The sequence below is a fragment of the Talpa europaea genome, assembly GCF_964194135.1.
Source record: "Talpa europaea genome assembly, chromosome: 1".
Classification (NCBI taxonomy): domain Eukaryota; kingdom Metazoa; phylum Chordata; class Mammalia; order Eulipotyphla; family Talpidae; genus Talpa; species Talpa europaea.
The window spans coordinates 122,518,943-122,539,697 of NC_140073.1; the positions used below are offsets into that span (position 1 = coordinate 122,518,943).

The 20,755-nt window shown below is 38.3% G+C and overlaps 1 protein-coding gene across 1 annotated transcript; it reads right to left on the reverse strand.

Moving 5' to 3' along the window:
• Nucleotides 1–275: 275 nt before the first annotated feature.
• On the reverse strand, nt 276–20,002 carry SLC40A1 (solute carrier family 40 member 1; the record flags this gene model as incomplete). Its single annotated transcript, XM_084255650.1, has 8 exons — nt 276–589; nt 1,717–2,373; nt 3,110–3,355; nt 10,157–10,283; nt 11,620–11,735; nt 13,922–14,081; nt 19,411–19,478; nt 19,960–20,002. The coding sequence occupies 8 exons, from the start codon at nt 20,000–20,002 to the stop codon at nt 276–278; spliced, it is 1,731 nt and encodes a 576-aa protein (XP_084111776.1).
• Between the last annotated feature and the right edge of the window lie 753 nt (nt 20,003–20,755).

A 20,755-nucleotide genomic window follows, 5' to 3' on the forward strand; every position in this document is an offset into this window, starting at 1 on the left:
TCGTGTAAAATATTATCTACTCAGGAAAAATTAGTATGACCATTTTAGTCTCCATATTGAAACTGAGTTCTTCTTTCCCTATTTTTTTTCTGTAAATGTGGAACTAAACCAGCCCATTTCTACTGACTTTGTTTCCTAAATAGCTTTAGTCCTCAGGGTATAGCTATGGTAAAACCAGAGAGAAACACCCAGACTTTTATTGGAAATCTAAGTACAAAATAAGCACATGTACTCTATACAATCTTGTAACAGGGACAGCAACAGCGAAAACTGTCTTACACAGCTGATGTATTAATTTGATTTTCACTCATAACTTCTTTTTCATCAGAACCACAGACAAACAGCCGGTTGCCCAGCATTTTTTGGGAAAAGCGGAAATACATGATGTGGCCCATTGCCACAAAGGAGACCGAAATCAATACAAGCAAGCCAAAAGCTTCAGGATTGGGGGCCAAGATGACCATGATGAAATGCAGAAGATCAAGAAGGTAGTTCATGGAGTTCTGTACACCATTTATAATGCCTCTTTCAGATTCGACTACATTTTCTTGAAGCAATTGTGTCACAGTTAAATCAAAGGACCAAAGACCTACAATGAAAAATAGTTTTTAAAGATTGAATTTTAACATGTAACTTTAGATTAAAGCTCTATTAAGTAAAATACATACTTGAGCCCTACCGCCTTAAGGTCACCATACATATATATTTATCACAGTTTGTCTTAGAATATTATTTTCATTAATAAATACTAGGTTGTGAGTGGCTTCAAGAAATGACTTTTACAGCCACCAGACAAAAATAGGTCTAAATATATAAACTTCTTATTTCTGTTTTTCTGTTTATTCATACTATGAAAGCATAACTAAAATGAGAGACATAATAAATTCGATGATAATAATTGCTTGTGTCTTTAAAGTTTAAAATGAATGGACCTAATATATTGTTATGGTCAAAGTGTAAGGAAACTTTAAAACCATTATTACATTTATTGCTTCAGTTCTAAAAGCCCTACTATAAAGCTGTCTTGCTTGAATATTAATTTCTTAGATAAATTAATGAGCTGCTTTGTATCTCAAGATAAATATGGTTTCATTTCAAGAACGAGTTCAGGAAAAGATAATTCATCAGTACTCTATTAATGATTACTTAAACACTGCTTTGTTAGACGTCTTTACAGTACGTCTTTACAGTACGTATCCTTTCAGAGCTATAAAATCCATTTGTTTAGCAAAGTATACAATAAATACATATTAGAGATGCCCTTTAAAGGACTTTTATTCTAACTACTAATTTTTTTTTTTGGTTTTCACTAAAAACACCACTTTCTCCTCCTTGTCCCAGGAATTTTCTCTAAATTATAGTCCCACAGACTATTTGGTAGAGTGAAAACAACACAAAGATTCTAAATTACTAAATAAAAGCATAATTATTATAGCTAATATATTTTTAATTAAAGTACATTAAAAGAGTAATACCTTAGATATTCATTTAGAAACAATTTTCAAGCTGGAAGCAGGTTTTAAGAAAGTATATGTACATACATACAAACAAAACTCCATTGTTAACATTTCTAACTAAAAACAGGATTAACATAAGGATAAATAGTGGATTGTGCTTAAAATAACCCTCAGGGAATATTTTAGATCACTTATTATTGAATTCTGTGAATACACAGAAAGACATTGTTCATTAAATATACAAAACAAGACATCTTACCGATTCTAGCAGCAATGACGCCTGCGAACAACAGACTGACGGAGATCATGGACTCAGAGTTAGCAGTCATTGCTGAGAAAGTATTAGCTGGGTTAGACCCATTTGACATGTGCACTTCAGTTGTGAGGGTTATTTCAGGTGTTTCTGTGGGTGTAAGTTCAGGCATGGACTCGGTTTGAATGAACCTAGATCGGATATCTTCAAAGGGAGATACAGTCAAGTCCAAGGGGCTTCCAGGCATGAACACGGAGATCACACACAAGATCAAGCAGGAAAGCTGTGCGAATCCTGAGATCAGACCAGTCCGAATCAAGCCACATTTTCGACGAAGCCAAGTAAAAGCCACTGTTCCCATTATTCCAGTTATGGCTGAGGCACCCATCAAAATACTGAGGATGGACCCACTCAGCCCCTGAGTGTAGGCGTACCCTGTGGTGATGCAGTCAAAGCCCAGGACAGTCATATAGAGGAAAGCGAGACCCATGCCTGCCAGAAACACTGGCTGGTTGTAATAGGAGACCCAGCCATCTCGGAAGGTGCGGAAGGGCTCAGCCATCTGGGAGCCACAGCTCGGCTCTTGTTCAGGTTCAAGCTCACGGATGTTAGGGTCTTTCTCACCTAGTAGATGAGTTCCCTCCAGGGGTTTTGGCTCAGTTTCTGTTAATAAAAGACATCATTATTTGGGGAAAGGGAATGCCAATTATCAGTATTTTTTATTCTCATTTCCCTCTCTCATGGGTACCTTGACTCTACAATATAGTATGTATTTTCTTGTACTAATCTAAGAATTCCAGCCAAAAACAATCTCCAAAGTAGCACTTATGTTAAAATATTACGGATACCCTTCTCTCCTTCTCTTATAAATTATACTAAGTATAAGTAAATAATAGGAAAACTCATTAGATATAACTACTGTCCAAGAAAACACAGTATCTTATTTTGGGGGCCCTGTTATGATTTTATTAGGCCAGAAATACAACTGCCTCTCCTCTTCTAGGGAAATGCCCTCCTACCTTCATATTCTCACACCCCTCTGCTGTCCCACAAATGTCCTATAAAACTCCCCACAATATAAACTTACAGAGATTCTCTTGTTCTCTTTTCCCCCCACTGTTTTTCTCATTCCTACAGCTCAAACTTGCTCAGTAATCTCCCAATTACCTCTCTGTAAAGGCCAAGGGTCCCATTTAAATTCCTGGAGGTTCACCCCAGAGTTATTCCTGAGACCCTCAAATATTTGGGTTTTGACTCTCCTGACAAGGTGACATATTTAAGCTCATGAAGGCCTTCAGTGGTAATAAAACCTGATATAAATTCAAAATAGTTTTGGTCTTCACCAACATTTAAGGTCTGAACATCAGAATAAAAGGACTGATTGTTGTATTGAGTTTACCTTTGTGTAAATTCAGCTGCTTCAACTCAGCTTCCTCTACTTTAGGAAGAGCTTTCACAGCTAGAGCAGGGGTTTTCTGGTAAACCTTCCAGAGCAGAAAGTACTCCACACACATGGATACCAAATTCCATCCCGAAATGAAACCACAGCCAATGACTGGGGAGCCAAAGGTCATAATCTGTCCGACAGCCATGGGGGCCAAAATATTGGTTAACTGGTCAATCCTTCGTATGGTGGCATTCATATCTACAGAGGGAGGTGAGAGGGCAGATAAGTGTGCAAACCTATCAAAGAGAGATAGTTCACTTACATAATAAACATGCATAATGTAGAGCTCTAAAATGTAAATTTTAGAAAAGAACTCAGTAAGCAAACCATCTTGTTAGAAAGTCATTAGTTGTTTAAAGCAAGTCACATTAAATGTGCCTCAGTCACTAGTCCCTTGGTATTGTACAAATTATTCTCACATCAGCTTTTAAAATAAATACAATAGGGGCCTCCCTGGTGGTGCAAGGAGTTAAGCACCGCACTATGAAGCAATCCCCAGCCTCTGCAGCACTAGTTTGATCCCCAGCTGGCCAGGGAGCAACCCACATGACGCAGTAGACCTCTACTGTCTCACCTGCTGCTCCCCTCAGCAGTGTTATTTCAGTCAGTCTGCCTGTTCTGCTCCCTGCTCTGTCTCTGGTGAATCCTCTCACCACCCCCTGCATCTCTGGCCTGTACCCCAGCTCTTGTATGCATGAAAAAATAAATCTTTAAAAAAATAAAAATAAAATAAAGTAAATACAATAGTGATTCTGGCTTTATTTTTTCCAACACTGATTAAATGTCTATTATGAGGTTGGCACTATTTTTGAAAAAAAAATGAAGACTATGCTTCCCTGTCTTCATCAAATTTATAATACCCATTAGAAAAGACAATTAATAAGCACATAAATATAAATTCAGATGTTCATAAAATATTATGGTGAAAAATAAAGCAGAGTACTGAGCATAGAGAATTTTCAGTGTAAAGGAGTACTTGTTTTAAATATGGCAAGGGAAGGACACGCATAGTAAAGAGAGCATCACAGCAAAGACATGAAGTGGTAGAAAGCCTGGGAAGATTATATGGCCTTTTGACTTTTACAATGAATGAGTCAGGAAGCCTTTGAAAGCTTATGAAAAGAGAGGGGCACAGTCTAACATGGTTTTAAAGGTTCATTTTTGGCTGCTGAGTTGAGAAAAAACTGTATAGTGGCGGGGTGGGGGCAGTAACACAAGCAGGAGTTGATGATGGTATGGACCAGGACAGTAACAATATCAATAGAGAAAGATAATGAATATAGTTTAAAAGCAGTCAGGAACACTTGCAAACAATTCAATATGGGGTATGATAGAAAGTGAGGAATTGGGTTGATTCTAAAGCTCTTTTCCTGAGTAATTATTGAAGGGACAGCATTGCTACTGACTGGGAAATGGAAGACTTTGAAGGACTCAGAGATTCTTAAGGAAATTATTCAGAAGAATTAGGTTTGGTGCAAAAGAACAAGTGTTTGGGCTTAGAGATGTTGATTTTGATAGGCTTAATGATGTTCAAAAGGTCACATAACCCAAGCAGTCAAATGTATAATTATGACGTGTAGGGAAGAAGAATAAGCCAGATTTGGGAGTCATCAGATGGTAGATTTTCAAAGGAATGGCACTGGATGAGATCATCAAGAGAATGAGTGCAGACTGAGAAGAGATACAGTGTGAGCTCTGAGTCCTGTTCATGACAATATTTAGAGATTATGAAGGTAAGGAGGAATTAGCAAAAAAAAAAAAAAAAAAAAAAAAAAAGCCAGAATATAATGTTCTAGGAGAGAGAAGTGTTTCAAAGAGAAGGGATTAATCATCTGGCATATGCCAGATGATTAATGTCACATGCCAGATGTCAACAAAGATATGCACTGAGAAACACTAGACTAGTCATGTAGAAGGTACTAGCACATCAGAAAGAGGAGTTCTGGTAGCGCATGGGGGCAAATGTCTGGCTAAAGTTGGTTAAAGGGTCAGGCCAGCTCCAGGGGAAATCATTTATAATAGAAGTGAATGGTGCCCACTGGATTCACGATGTGAATGTCACCTCCTGGCATTGTGAAAGCAAAGCAAGGAAGATAAGAGGGGAAAGTGAGCACAGACAACTCAGCAATATGCATAGCTACAAATACAAGTAGGAAGTGCCATGGGAAGGTCATAACACATGGAAGCACACTCGTTCTTTCCATTTTCTCAGTAAAACACAGAACTAGGTCATCAGTGAAAATGAGGCTGGGAGAGGAGGAAGTCAGAAATAGTCCTCTAGGAGGGTGGCAGAAGGAAGAGACCAAAGAAAATAACATGACCATCAAGCAGCAGGAGTGGGCCAACTTGAACCTGATCATCAACTTCACATGAGAACAGTGAACCAGGTTGTGTGTTTCTCTCCAGCCATGTTCTACTGTGGAGAGTTGGATTTAAACAGAATCTTAGGAGAGCCAAAAGGCATTCAAGTCAGAATTGCTGACCTTTGAATTTATTTTTTTTAAAGATTTATTTATTTATGCATGCAAGAACTGGGGCACAGGCCAGAGGAGAGGTGTGGAGGTGAAAGAATTCACCAGAGAGAGAGTGGGGAACAGAACAGGCGGATCGATGGAAATACACTGCTGAGAGGAGCAGCAGGTGAGGCAGGAAAGGTCTGCTGCACCATGAGGGTAGCTCCCTGACCGGGGATTGAACTCGTGCTGCAGTGGCTGCGGATAGCTTCATAGGTTGCATCTCAACCCCTTGCACCACCAGGGAGGCCCGACCTTTGAATTTAAACTGGGTAAGAAAGAGAAGTAATGATCAGTGAAAAGGTAGCACAATTCATGACTTGTAGGTATCAACCAGAGAGGAGAATTGTTGGGGCTGGGGCAACAGAAGAAGTGAGTTAGAAAGAAGTGAGTTAGACAAGGATGCTAAGATTAAGATTACATAAGGGGAGGATTATAGAAGAGGAAGATTTAGGCCTTCATGACAAGGTGTAGGTATAGATATGTATCCATGGGGACATACAGCTGAGTCAGAGTGGAGGGCAAGATGAAGAAAGGAGAGGAAGTCAAGAAAATGACCTCCTTTCTCATTCTCTATCTTAGAGAGTAGAGTAAAAATTAATGAGATAAATCTGTATGAATCATTTGAGGCACCTTAAGGAGTAAGCCATTTATGACTAATAAGTACATTAAGAGAAAATAAAATTGCCTTCATTCCTTCTTTAGTTCTTCCTGGTCCTCGATTACCTTCCAATTAGCCTTACAAGAGTATAAAGCTTCTATGATAAGAGGAGAACTTTGATATACTTCACCTTTCACTTGAGAGGCAAAGGCAGTTTTCATTGCTCTTACCTGTGGCCATTTTTGAACAGGCTTCACTAACGTCCATCTGCCCCTCACAAATAAATTTCCAACTCATATGCTATAGAGGTGTAGAAGTAATCATTTAATAATGTGAATCCAAAAATGAAGTACTAATGAAAACATACACTTGGATCTGAAGCCCAGCACAATAACAGCAAAAGTATTTTAGTTAAAATGATTGGTTACTCTTTCATAGCTCAGTTGTCCAGTACTTTAGAAAGCTTCTCAATGCCACCAATTTCTACTTCTATATTTCATAAGTTTATGAAGTTTAGGCATTAGTACAAGTGTAGTATCAACAAGCAGCGTTTATTTCTCAGAAGCAAGATGAATCAAAAAATATTTTTTGAAAAAGACCTACTCATTTTATTTGTAATAGGCTAGAGCAGGCTCAGTACTCTGAATGTGTAAACATATCCTTTTTACAAATTACATTTATTCTTATGTAAACACATATATGTGTGCTCATTTAATTCTAGTTTAACTATTTTCAGCTACAGCTGTGACACAGACCATGGCATTAAATAACGACTTGCTTTTATAAAGGGCATATTACGTCTCAGAGAACAACAACAAACATATTTACTGAGCAAACAGCAGCTAGCAGATTTGTCTCCCTATTTCGATGTTTAGTCAATATAGTTCAAACAAGAAATTTTTCTGTCATACTTGATCAAGTTAATCAGGAGATGCTTCTTGAGAATGATGAACAAAAAAACCCTGAAGAATGATTAACAAAGGAAGTAGAGAAGAAAACAAAACAACAGAGTAAAAAGTCTGGAAAAAGGAAGTGAGTTTCAGACAGGTTTGACATGCTAAGGATTATGGTACTAGAGAATGTTGCAATAAAACTTTGGTACCCAGACAAATTAGCTAACATGTTAATTAACTTATTATTTGTGAAAAACAGTACCTTTCTAGGGGTTGCCTAAGCTAGAAGGTTAACAGCTACATTTTGACCTGATGCACTGAAATTTCACAACGTTGTAACCTTCCAGGGATGATTTCCTCCTGCTCTTTACCCTCAGCAATACAACTTCCAATTTTAAACCCAACTCGGAAATTAAGAAATGCTGGCATAAAGGAATGGGGGTAATTAGTATTCAGCTCACCACTTTTCCTCTTCATGTGCACAGCCCTTCCCCGTGAGCCCTCGCCCCCACCCCCACCCCGGCACACACACAGGCACACGTAATACACGTAGCTCAGCCTTCCTTTCCAGTCCGCTTCTTGGGTTTCTGACACCAGATGTTGACAGCAACCTCAGAAAACCACCTGCATAAACTTCTATCATTCCTGACTGGAATAGGTACATCTGTGTACAAACATACAACTTCAGAGGCACCCAAGGCAGCAGCTGAAATCTCCTCTAGTTCTGCTTTTTCCTTCTCTCTTCAGTTTTTCCTTTATCTGCCTCCATTTTCTCCACTCTTTCTAATGTTAGATCTAATCTGCCTTGTATTAGAAATGGCACTAAATATCCATGGTTAGAGTTTGCGGTCTCACAATATGACAGAAGTTTAGTATCCTGTTTGGAAGGATAATTTTTAGGGAACACAAATGCGGAGTTCATGAAACTTGAGGAGAGACATTATGGAGGTTTTTTTTTTTTTTTTCACTAGGATAGTAACCACTGCTGGCTAGATGCTACAGAGTACCATTTATTAAAAGCTAACTCACAGGGGACAAGAGTTCAACAGGCAGTTTACTCCCTTTCTGAAACTTGAGCAACTCCAGAGGGTTAGAAAATAGACTGGTTGGCCTAGATTCTTCCACTCTGCAGTAATTCCAAATATAAAGTAGGACAGTTACGAAATGGCCAGTCATATTTTTTGTTGTTGTTCAGGGATAATCACTTCATGGCCAGAAAGATCCCACAGTTATATTCTTTTGTTGTTCAGTTATTTATTTATATATTTAGAACAAGTTAAATATTCCGAGAAACTTTGTCTTTTTTTTTTCCCAAGATGAGTTAAGAAATTCAGATAAGGGAAAGGAAATTATTTCAAAAGTCAACTTCTTCCCCAAATTCTTTTGTGGGCTGTATGTGTGCTCTATTTCCAAAATATGTCCTTTTAGACCCTTTGAAATTTAAGACAGAGACATGTGTTACTTAAAATAACACATTAAAAAGAGAAAGTAAACAACAAGAAAAACACAAAAATGACAGTCTTATATAATAATTCAATGTGATAAGAGACATGGAATTATATCCAATTAGTAAATGAAAACAGGAAGAAAAACCAGGGAGTTTCACTACTTAAGCTTCAGAGAGAATTTCTGAGAGTAGCATCACCTGAGCAAAATTCATCCCCCAACCCCCCACACACCCTATCCTGTAAAATCACAGTGAAGGATTTCTATCTTGGTTGTAATACTGACACCACAAAGTGATGACTTTTCACAGATTTTGCTCTCCCTCTCTCACCACCTCCTTTATATATATATATATATATGTATATGTATGTATGTATGTATGTATGTATGTACTTTATAATTCCCATTGTTCAGTCAAACAAAATTGCTTGTGGGCCTCCCTGATTGTGCACGGGGTTAAGTTGCAGCACTATGAAGCTATCCACAGACACTATAGCATGAGTTTAATCCCCAGCCAGGGAGCTAACCCACATGGTGCAGCAGACCTCACCCACTACTCCCCTCAGCAGTGTATTTCAGTGGATCCACTTGTTCTGCTCCCTACTCTGTCTCTGGTGAGTCCTCTCACCACCCCATACCTCTGGCCTACACCCCAGCTCTTGTATGCATAAATAAATAAAAAATAACCAAAGTTGCTTGCTAACCCTAATGCCTAATCTTGACTCCTATGTCCTGAGACAAGCCATTTAAGTCACCAGGAATGACATTCTTGTCTATCAGGATGGTTAGGCAATGTGTTTGTGATACCCATTATCTCAGTGACTAACCGAGTTGTTGATTCAACTGTTGTGATGTGGAGATAGGTGTACCCATCCTCCTTCACCCTATGTAATTACCCATCCAATTCAGGTCTGTGTTTTGTAGGGGGGTAGGTAGGGGATGTCAAGTGAGGTAGGTTATTCTGAGCACAAGTGATATTGATATAACAGCACACATCACTTTTCAAATGTCCTTCAGTCTTTCTTTGGCCTTTTATATATGTTTCCAATGGACAACTAAGATTGTAAACTATAGATCATAACTTAAAAGTTAAAGTAATTAACTTTTATAGTCTCTCAGAACTAAGTTGATTCCATTTTATTTGGAGAAAAATAATATCATAGTGTGACCAGTAGATAGTATGTACAATATTATCTATAGTATTACAATAGCCATAGCAGGACATGATAAAATTCCAAGTCAGATTTTTACTGCTCTAAAGGATTAAGTCAACCATTTAGAAACTGTTAACAGAGAACTCACAAGAAATGTTCTTCATTTGCTAGGTTTGCATCCGATAAAAAAGAAATTCACCATCGTATAAATTAAATTCAAGGCAGAGAGATAAATTTTTGCATGATACTGACAGTGTGGCAAGAAAAAGATTATAATTTCAACGTACTATTCTTTAAAGAACCCAGAGAAAAAAGCTTAGTCTCATTTGTTATCACTGATTTAAAGTGAATCCTAATATGACCCATTTAGTTGAAAGAGAAAATCAAATTACCTGCTAATTTGCTTCTGTCTTCTCCTGCAACAACAACAATCCAATCCCTCTGGATTGTGATTGCAGTTGCTGTACTGGCCAGATTTGCAATATTTGCAATAGTGATGATCATGACATAGCAGGAAGTCTAAGGAATTACAATGAAAAGTTGAGTTAAAATGTCAGTTTCCCACACTGTGCCTACCTCACTGTACAATTATAGTTTAAAAATGGATTTGGCATAATAAAATTTGATTTTAATTTCATTTATAAGCAATCCTTTTATTGTGTACATACAAAATAACAAATATAGGTGGTAAAATAATGGGCATAGTGTCTTCCAAATCCACACCATCTGTAGTGCACATTATACAAAAATTCTAATAGTCATATGCACATTTATGTCACAGTTGTCCTAAGTATTAACACAGTGGTAGTTTTTAATATTTCCCAGAAAAAGATCTCTTGAAAAAACAATGATGGGGAACTAAGCCAAAACAAACCCTAGAAATGTAATTGCAAAACTGAGGCTACTAGAAGGGTAGGGAGGGCCGGGGTAGGGGTAGAGGTGGGAAGGGGCCCAATGGCCTATGGGTGTTTTGGTGGTGAGCTTGGTGTAGTGACAGTATCTGAGGAGGTGGGAACCTGTTCCCCTAAATTATATACAGTGTTGTAAACCAATGTTACCTCAATAATTTTTCTTTTAAAGATTACAGAAACAGTAGTAAGATAAAATAAAATGCTGCAGGGGAAGGAAGACCTGTATTTAAGTGAGAGTTCTGACAACCTTTACCTGCATGACTACGGGCAATCATCTAGTGTTACTTTGTCTTAGTTTTTTCATCAACAAAATGAAGGGAATATTAACAATAATATAAGAAAACAAATTCTTTTAAAAAATGAAGGGAACAGACTAGACGATTTTGAGTATCCTACCTAGCTTTGAAATTCTATAATGTCAATCCAAATATGCACCACAATATTCAATAGTGACATCAGACCCACTGTTTTCCACTACACCCCATGTTTTATCTTCTTTTCCATCAAGCCATTATGAAATCATAGTGGGAGACGCTATCTAGTCCATGTCCCCGAACAAAAACACCTTCAGTTATTACTGAAGGAACACACGACTGATTAATATACAAGAATAATAATTTTATATAGTACAAACAAATTACAGGCTAATATTAATGAACTGAAAATTAACTAACAAGTAAATTATATAATAAAATCTTAGAAATGCCATTAAAAACAAATTGGAAAAATACCTAGTAGGACAAAAGTTAAATTCAAACAACAATTAATGAATGCCTATTGTGGGCAAAAAAATAAAAACATAAGGGAATATTAAAGTAGACACAGAAGTCAATATTTAAAGATCCCATTTGCAAAATGACACTCCCTAGCCTCTAAAGGTTTTCCTCTTTTACCATCACCAGATGTTCACTTTTCTGCCATGAAGAATATCAATGAGAACTTACAAGAACCCATCCATGGTACATGGTCAGAAGTTCATTTTTATGTAAGAAAACCATCATCAGGATAATTCCACACAGGATGACCGAAACATTCTGCACCACCAGGGAAGTCTGTGCCACTGTATAGAAGGAGAAACAAAGTACTGAGTATACCAAAATGTCTCAGGGCAGCTGCATTTTATTCACATTAACACAGTATTTATCCACACATAAATGCACATTATACTTTTATACTACATTAATGCATATTCAAATTATAAGAAAAAAAATGCCTACACTAAATCTTGCCTCAACTGCTTTCAGTGTGACCCAGAAGATCACATCAGACCAGTAAAGTCAGCACACAAAATGCCTAAATACCCACCTTCTTCCTGTTAGTTGAAGCCATTCAAGATGACCACATTTTTTTTCATTTAGATTATTCTCCTAAAAATTTACTATCATAAACGGAACTAAATTACATCTCTCTGCTTTTTATTACTCAGAACAAGTAATAAGAACAAGTAGGAGATGGCAGAGGAAGTTGAGGAAGAGATTACCAAATCTATTACCCCCTATACAGCCAGCCTAATCTGCAAAGATGGTATAAGTAGAAAAGACATGTAAAAATTGGCCAATAATAGAGTAGAAGTACATTTTTTGGGGGGGAAAACTAATGCTATTTACCTTTACTATGAAATTCTAAGCCACATATTCCCTCAAAGAAAACACCAACTTTTTCAGAGTGAGGCACTGATATAGAAAAAGCAGTGGAGTGAGAACAGGCATGTATACCAGGTGGGGATAACTTGCAGTCTTTTACCATTTACTAGGGTAGATGATCTAGGACAGGATACCTAATGTCTCTTATGCTTGTATCTATAAGATGAGGATAATAACATATACCTGCTTCCTCACTTTATGGGGTCATTATGTTGCTCAAATAAAAGACTTATGAAAGCACTTTGAAAAATACATTGTTGTATGTGCAAGGTATAATTACAGTTCTTGTCTTCAAAGACATTAAAACTCACAGTAGCTTGGAAGGTCATACCAAAGCCTCAAGACAAAACAAACTGCTTTCTGAAATTAATCTGAAATAAAATCCTAATATATAATTCATTCATGCACACATTCACTCATGACACAAGGATGAAATATGAACTGAATGAGGTTCGCAGCTTTCAGGACCCCACAGACTACAGGAGGGGCAGATATGTGAACAGAATAAGAGTGTAAGAGCAACAGCAGAGGTTATTAACAAAGTCTCATGGAAGCACAGGTGAAGAAAGAGTTAACTCAACTTAGAGACATCAAAAAAGATTTTCATGGAAGATGACATATCAGTTGATAACATGACAGCCTGCCATGCACCACATTCTTCCTCATCCAGTTCAACAGTCTTTGCTAACCTACAATTTCAGTTTTCAACGATCATAATGCTAAAGTCTTTATTTACAATATACTAAGTGCTTTGTATAATGATGTAATGAAGTAGGAATTTTAGGAAAAAATTTAGGAAAAAAATTTAGGAAAAATAAAGTTGTGTTTAGGAAACAGAACTTTTATATATATAAACTTTTTGATCTACCCATTCTCAAAACAGAAAAAAGTCCAGAATTTGATAGTCTAATGACTCTCCATCAGTCATGCAATGAAAGAAATTAATGGCATCTCAATCTTTCCCCAACATCTAAGACAGACATGGACTGAACAATTCAGGAAATGTTTTTGAATGATTATTCATATTTCCTGAATAGTCTGAATAAATGAATTGCTTACTTTCTCTTTTTCCTATATGCAACTGAATGATTTCACTATTGATGTTCTAAAATAAATGGCAAAGTATTATTATTTCATCTTTATTCTCAAAAATTTATAATTTAGATCTCTGTGACTCAGACTTGGGCTTGTTCTTTTGAATTTACATTCTTCACAGACCTCTGTAAAACACAGTAACCCAGAGGACATATGTTCAAGCTGTCCCAGGAACATCACACTAAAGGGACTCCAGTGTAAACCATGGTTAGAGAGGATGCCACAGTTAGGCAAACTTTTAATGTTTAACATGGTTCTCAGAAAAGTGCCACGGTGTTAATCATTAACAAGTGGAATTTATGAACAGTCAAAGAAACAACAAAAAAAGATCTATAAGCGTAAAGTCCTTGCGTTCCAACTTTGTGCAGGAGCCCCACAACCTTTCAGACAGAGGAGCTGCCACTCAGCCCCCCTCACTCAGACACACACTGGGTTAGTCACAGTGGTTTCTCTCTGGCTCAATGCACTGATTCTGTCAATACAAAGTCTTAGTTATAGCACCACTCACCTTTAAGTCTGGCATTCTTATCCACCCAATCGCCAATGATGGCTCCCAGGACCAGAACAGACCCTGCCACCACCAGCCCGTAGACTGCAGTCAAGAGGAGGCTGTTTCCGTAGAGTTCTACCAGAAACACAGACACTGCAAAGTGCCACATCCGATCTCCCTTGAATAAGAAAAGAAATGTTTGGATAAAACTTTAGTTTCTATTCAATTACACGCAGGAAGTTGCTTTCATATCAAAAGGGCACTTTCCAGAAACATCAGGAATTTTTCCAAAGTCAACATTCAGGTGTTAAAACTGCTCATCCTGGCACAATGGAAGATACTCTTGCCCATTTCCTAAGTAAACCTGAAAAGGCATGTATTAATGAAATACACACACTCCCAATCACTCTGAGGAAGGAAAAGAGCAGATTCCAGACCAAGAAGGTTTTTTGAGAGAAAAGCTATTCATGTTTTCAAGTGTTGTCAGGCACAGAATTTGTCTATTCCAATTCGAGAGGCATAAACTGGTTTGCTACTGAACCAGACTGAAGCTATGATATAACTGACAAACATTAGTATGCCCTGAATGTCAAGAAACAGACAGTTTCCCAATTTATAAAATTGTAAGTCTGAACTTTATGATCTCAACTTTTACCTCTAACATTCCAAATCCTAGGTTCTATTTTACAAATAAGTTTCAAAGTCATAAAATAGCAGAACAATCAGAAAAATGAAATCAATACAGGCAAGTTCTGGTACTACATGAAAAAGATGTAAGAAATAAACGCAAAAGAAAGCAGTCTTTTTTTTAACATTTTAACACAGATGGGTTTTTCAAGAGGAGAAACCACTTGTTTCCTGAGCACACAGAGAATTTTGGAATTCATTGATACAAAATGTGGAGTAACAGAAACTTTTAAATGAATTTGGTAAATGAATGCGTAAGAAATCTATAATGGACTTTATTATGAGATTTTAACTACCCTTGACTTCTGACGTTAACATAAAATAGAACAACAGTGTTCTATAATTACCTATCCTTGGAAATCCCTACAGGATACTAAATCCCAAGCTAGGTTCCTTATGATTTGACCCCACGGAAAGTACTTACACTCCTTAGTTCCTTCCAAATTTGTTTGCATCTTCCTGATAAATTTAATGTGCAGAAGCAAAGTATTATTCTGGTATGTGAAATGAATTTAAGTATTTAATAAAGGTAACATTCAAAACTTAAATTGATGCATATACACAGTAGCAGTCATTTGCAGTAAACTTCACATAAACCAGTATTTCTCAAGTGAGGGATGTTTTTATTCTCCAGAGATCAACTGGCAACATTTAGAGCTGTTTTGGGTTGTCACAACTAGTGTGTGTGTGTGGGGGGGAGGCAGTTCTACTGGCAACCACATAATCAATGCACAGGACAGTCCCACAACAAGGAATTGTCCAGCCCAAGACACCAGTAATGTCAAGGCAGATAAACTTTGGTGTAGAGAATTATGAACATAATTTAAAACTGCAATACAAAATTAACATAAGATGAAAGACTTGGGGGTTAGCATGGTACGGTCAAGTAAACTTGCAAACAAACTTGAAGCTAGTGGAAGTACCATGTTTGAAAGATTGATTCTCACGTGATAGTCTGGAAAATAAACTCTAAAACCTTCTGCACTCTTAGCCCTCAGCACAGTGCATCAGAGCAAATGCCTAACAAATAGCCGTGGAAACAACAAAGAGTGGTGATGCAATCAATCCCAGTTGTCAATGAGAGAAATACAGAATAGTTAGACTGATTTAGTGACCATATTGTGCACTATATTTGTCCTATAAATGTTCAAGAAGTTAGAAAATTAATCACTACCATGACTAATAATCTGAGATAACTTTTATTTAAGTTTGCTTTGATAATGGGAAGTTTCAAATACCATTTTAGTAAGTGATTAAAAATGTATGATATATATTTGTTTAAAACCAATAAAAAGACAATTTTGTATATTAAGATGAAGATGTCAATGTGAATAGCAACTTATTTTCTCAAACTTTAACATGAGAAATAAGTTTAGATATGATTAGAATAAAATGGGATGGGGAGGAAGATATTTTATGCTAATATCTCCATTCCTCTGAATAGCTCCCAAGGAAAAGACAAAAGCACATGAATATCATAAATGATAGGGTGCCTCCAGGAGTAAATTTCTTTAATATAAAAAAAATTATTCTATGATTACTGCTTCTGTTTGTTGTTGTTTTTTACTATTTTTCCCAAAAGAATTTATTTTTTTTAAAAAAGATATATTTATTTATGCATAGAAAAACTGGGATGTAGACCAGAAGTGTGGCGGGGTGGGGGGCTGAGGAGTCATCAGAGACAGAGTATGGAGCAGAACAGGCAGATTTACTGAAATACACTGCTAAGGGGAGCCAATGGGTGAGACAGAAGTCTGCTGCACTGTATGTGGGTTAGCTCCCTAGTGGGGGAGATTTGGCAATAGGGGGGTTGGGAAGGATAGAACTCAGGCCACAGCAGTGATAGCTTGATAGCACTGAGACTTAGTCCCTATGACACCAGGGAGGCCCCAAAAGAATTTGTTTTAGATTCCACTAGAGTAGACCTTAAAAGACAAGTACTATTAAACAAGAAAATTTTCTCTCTTACTTATTCCTGTATGGCAGGTAACCTCCCTGATGAAGAGGAACAAAACTTCTGAGGTTACCCCAATTTCCAAAAGTCTTGGGCTTAAAAAACAAGTTTAAATGTTGACCAAGTGCCACCTCAAGTCCTCCCATTCCTTCTGCGTGACCATTTCCTGCCTTCCACATGCTCTCACCAGACTTTGTTGATTTGTTTACAAGTCCATCTATTACCAGTGGACTGAAAGCCAAAGGCAACTAAATATCTATGAATGAATGATCACAGTCATTAATCAATTTAATAGTTATTTAAGAGGCTGTTATGTATTCAACTTGATTGCATGCACCAGAAAATCAAGGTCCATTCTTTCACACAGCTTGCATTCCAGGGAACAGAGACCAGAACAAATCTGGAATGGGTCATGTGGTATAAATGCCCTGCGGGAAAATAAAGGATGACAGAGCTGGAAGGTAGCATTTCACATGAAGTACTGACAGAGCCCTCTGCGAGCAGACACCTGAAGGAAATAAAGGCTAAAGCTATTAGAGATATCTAAGATATAAATGGAAACTCCATAAGATAATGACATAAATATAAACAGCTCTTCACTGTCTTAGTTATTTTTTTGTGATATTTTTAAAAGTCCATAACTAAATTATATTACAAGCTCCTTGACAACAGGATCCAATTCTTATAGCACTTTATATTTGGATAATATAGAATAAAAATGCATTAACCCACTGCCAAATAGAAATGAGCCAAAAATAAAAAGTATTTAAGCCCACACAAATTTAACCTGATATAACCTCCTTCCATAACACCTCTATGTTCATGTATAGGAAACCATAATTTGGCACAGTTGGCAGAAGAATGGACATATATGTACACATGTGTGTATACATAAGCACACATCATTTGTTGTAATAAAATCAGACTGAATGTCAAAAGGAGACAAAACTTGAAGGGTAGAATTATCTAGAGCTAGAATATTCTCCTTCTATACTCCTTTGCAATGAGAAATAAGAATCTTCTTAGCTTTATATGGTTGAGGCTGTGTTGTTTTATTTTTTCATTTTTTTTAAAGATTTATTTATTTTTATACAAGAGCTGGGATACAGGCTAGAGGCGCGGGAGGGTGAGAGGATTCACCAGAGACAGAGCAGGGAGCAGAACAGGCAGACGACCAAAAACTACTAAAGGGAGCAGCGGGCGCGATAGGAGAGGTGTGCCACGCCATGTGGGTATCTCCCTGGCGAGCAGGGACTAGAACCCACACTGCAGAAGCTGCGGACAGCTTCACAGCATCACGCTCAACCTGATGTACCACCAGGGAGGCCCTGTTTTATTTTTTTAATCCAACTTTCCCACAAGAACTCCCCCTGCTCAACTTACTATAAAATTAGGGCATCAGTTACTTTTCTTGTATTTTAATTAACATGACAAAAAAAAAGTCCTCTTAGAACAGCTACAGTACCACTCTTGGAAAATCTGAACCTCCCAACCTATAATGAAAGGTCACATAAGCTTTAATCTTATTCAGTATCTGAAGTGAAGCATTTCTTCCCCTAAGAGATGGGTCCAGAACACAAGATGAAAATTGTAGATCTGATCTCCATCACTTGTTAGTGTTTGTTTTAATACTTCCTACTTTACTGAATTAAATTGGAAGAACAAACTATTGGTTTAGATTAAAGGACAATTTCACTTAGAATTATCAGCTATTGGAAATGAAACAAACTCACACCAGTTCCATTTTATTTATAAGTTATTTGCAGAGTTATCCCTCCCTAAGCTCTGGAAGACAGAAGCTTGCCTCTCTAAAAAGCCATCTTGGAACTTTATTTCTTGAAGATCTAATAACCTAGCTTAATAATTTCCCGAAGGCATGGGGTACAGATTTCTTCATACAATAGTTACAATGATGTTTTTAGGATGATCCAACAGAAGTTCCAGTTAAAAAAGAAAATAATATTCACAAAATTTATTCACAAAATTCTTACTCTTTTCTTATGGTTCTTTTAATTAAATATCATATAGGAGGCATGATTAGCATGTATTCATATTTATTGCTTTTAAAAAATACAATTATTTCATTTTAAAGATTCTAATCATCATTAAGTATATATCCAGCAATCTCCCAGATTAGTATTTTGGGGTAGGAGGGGACTGAATAAAGAACCCAGACCCATGGAAATTGGGAAACTTCCAAGACCACACAGGAAGTTGGAGGGAGAATTATTAATCAGTTGCTAATTTTCATGGGATGATGGTTTTAGGAATACCCTGAGATGCTCCACACATATATACTTACTGATAACATGTTTAAAGATGAGAATTTTCACACTCAGATATTTGTTCTTTGAGTCAATTATCTTTAAATTAAATTAATCTTAGAGTGTTATTATTTTTCTAAGTCAGTCCACTCCAATATTCTAGTGTATTTTTAAATGTAGCATGCTGGAGTTTAGAATCTTAAAAAAAGATGGATACAGAAAAATATTTTAAATGTGAAAGAATAGAAAGTATATGAACATCAACCCATTCTTAGCAGCAGATACTACTGTTTACTAAGCCTAGTAATGAAACATACAATTTATAAATGATGTAAACATTCCTGTCCTTGTTATCCCGTCTCTGGATAGTTGTCAATCTACATAAAGTATGATAACCCAATAATTAAATGGCATTTACTAACACCTGTGGGAAAATATCTTAGGGGAAAAATAACTTTTTCAGTAAGGTGCATGTATTTAGATGATTTGTTTCTTTAGTTGCATGACAAAACTGGAAGATGGCTTAATCCAGCTGGCCCAAATGGCAGGAAACAAGAAATTGTGCAAGTATGTTGTCAGAATTGCTGCAGATTCTTACTTACCCATGTAGATAGAGAATGACCAAGGTAGAGGAGGAATTTTGCAGAGGTCAGGTAGTTTGTGAAGGATCCTGCACAAACACACAGAAGGGGAAGAGGAAAAAGCAGAGTCACTTGAGTGAGCTAAGGTTGATATGCTTCTTACTGGCTTTTATTAAACACTACTTCGTGGAACAAGGCATGTACATTTTACCAGTTCCACTAGGAATCCATGTGTTGAGTTTACTTAAAATCCCTCAAATTCACCATGACCTATTGGTCAATAACCGCACAGCTCCTCACAAACAGAGAGGAATGCTCTTGTTTCAACATTCTTCAACTTTTTTTTTTTTTTTCCAAACAAGAGACTCCAAACTGCCTGGTGAACCCCATCCTTGCCTGCGTGCAAGCCTCTTACCCCACACCTTGAAATTCCTTTCTCACCTCGGCCCTGCAGAAGAGCTAGCAAGCACTCTGGCTAACAGCTGAGCCACATTCCTCCAAAACCTGCGTGGGGCTGCAGGTCTCCGGGGCCCAACCTGTGCTTCCACCATATGCATTCGCTCAACTCACCGCAGCATCCTTCCCGGCGGGTTTGCTCGCTTGCCCTGGTCATGACACCAGGCGCCCCGATTTGCTCTTCTGCTGCTGCTGCTCTTCCTGAGGTCCTTGTTAACAGGAGTGTATGGGACTGAAGAGAGCACCACTAGGAACACAACAGCCTTGTGCAAAAAGACCCCAACGACTACTGCGGTAAACAACAAAAGAAAAGCGGCCCGTGCGTCTTCTTTTGGTCTTCTTTCCAAACTTAGCTAACACTGTAGCTGAAGTTGGAAAGGCAAAGCCTTATGGAGGAGGGTGGGAGGCTCAACAGGCCGCCGGAGCCGTGCGGGCGCCCCGGTGCCAGCTCGCGCCACAGCCGCCGCAGCCGCCCCGGGCCGGCCTAGCACTTATACGGGCCGGGGCGGAGCTCCCTCCCGACGCCGGCTCGGGGCCGCCCCCTCCCTCTTAGGGCCACCCCTGCGTCCCAGCCGCCCGAGGCCAGCCTCCCGCCAGCCCCGCGCTCCAGGCCGGCCTCCACGCCCTTCCTAGGCCGGGTGGCTCGCCCGGGGCGCCCGCGTGCGGCGGCCACAAACAACCCGCGCGGCCTGCCGGGACCTGCGTCTCGGCCCGCTCCACTCCCCGGGCTTTGCTGCCCTCCAGGCAGCCCGAGAGGGGAACCGGGAGCCTAGGAGCGGGGTGTTTCTGGAGAGGGGGAAGGTGCGGGAGCTGCGGGGACAAGGGGTGCGCGAGGCGGGCCGGCAGGTGCTGCAGGGAGGCGCTGGACACAGGCGACCTGGCCGTCCCCGGGGAGGGCCGATGGGCACTC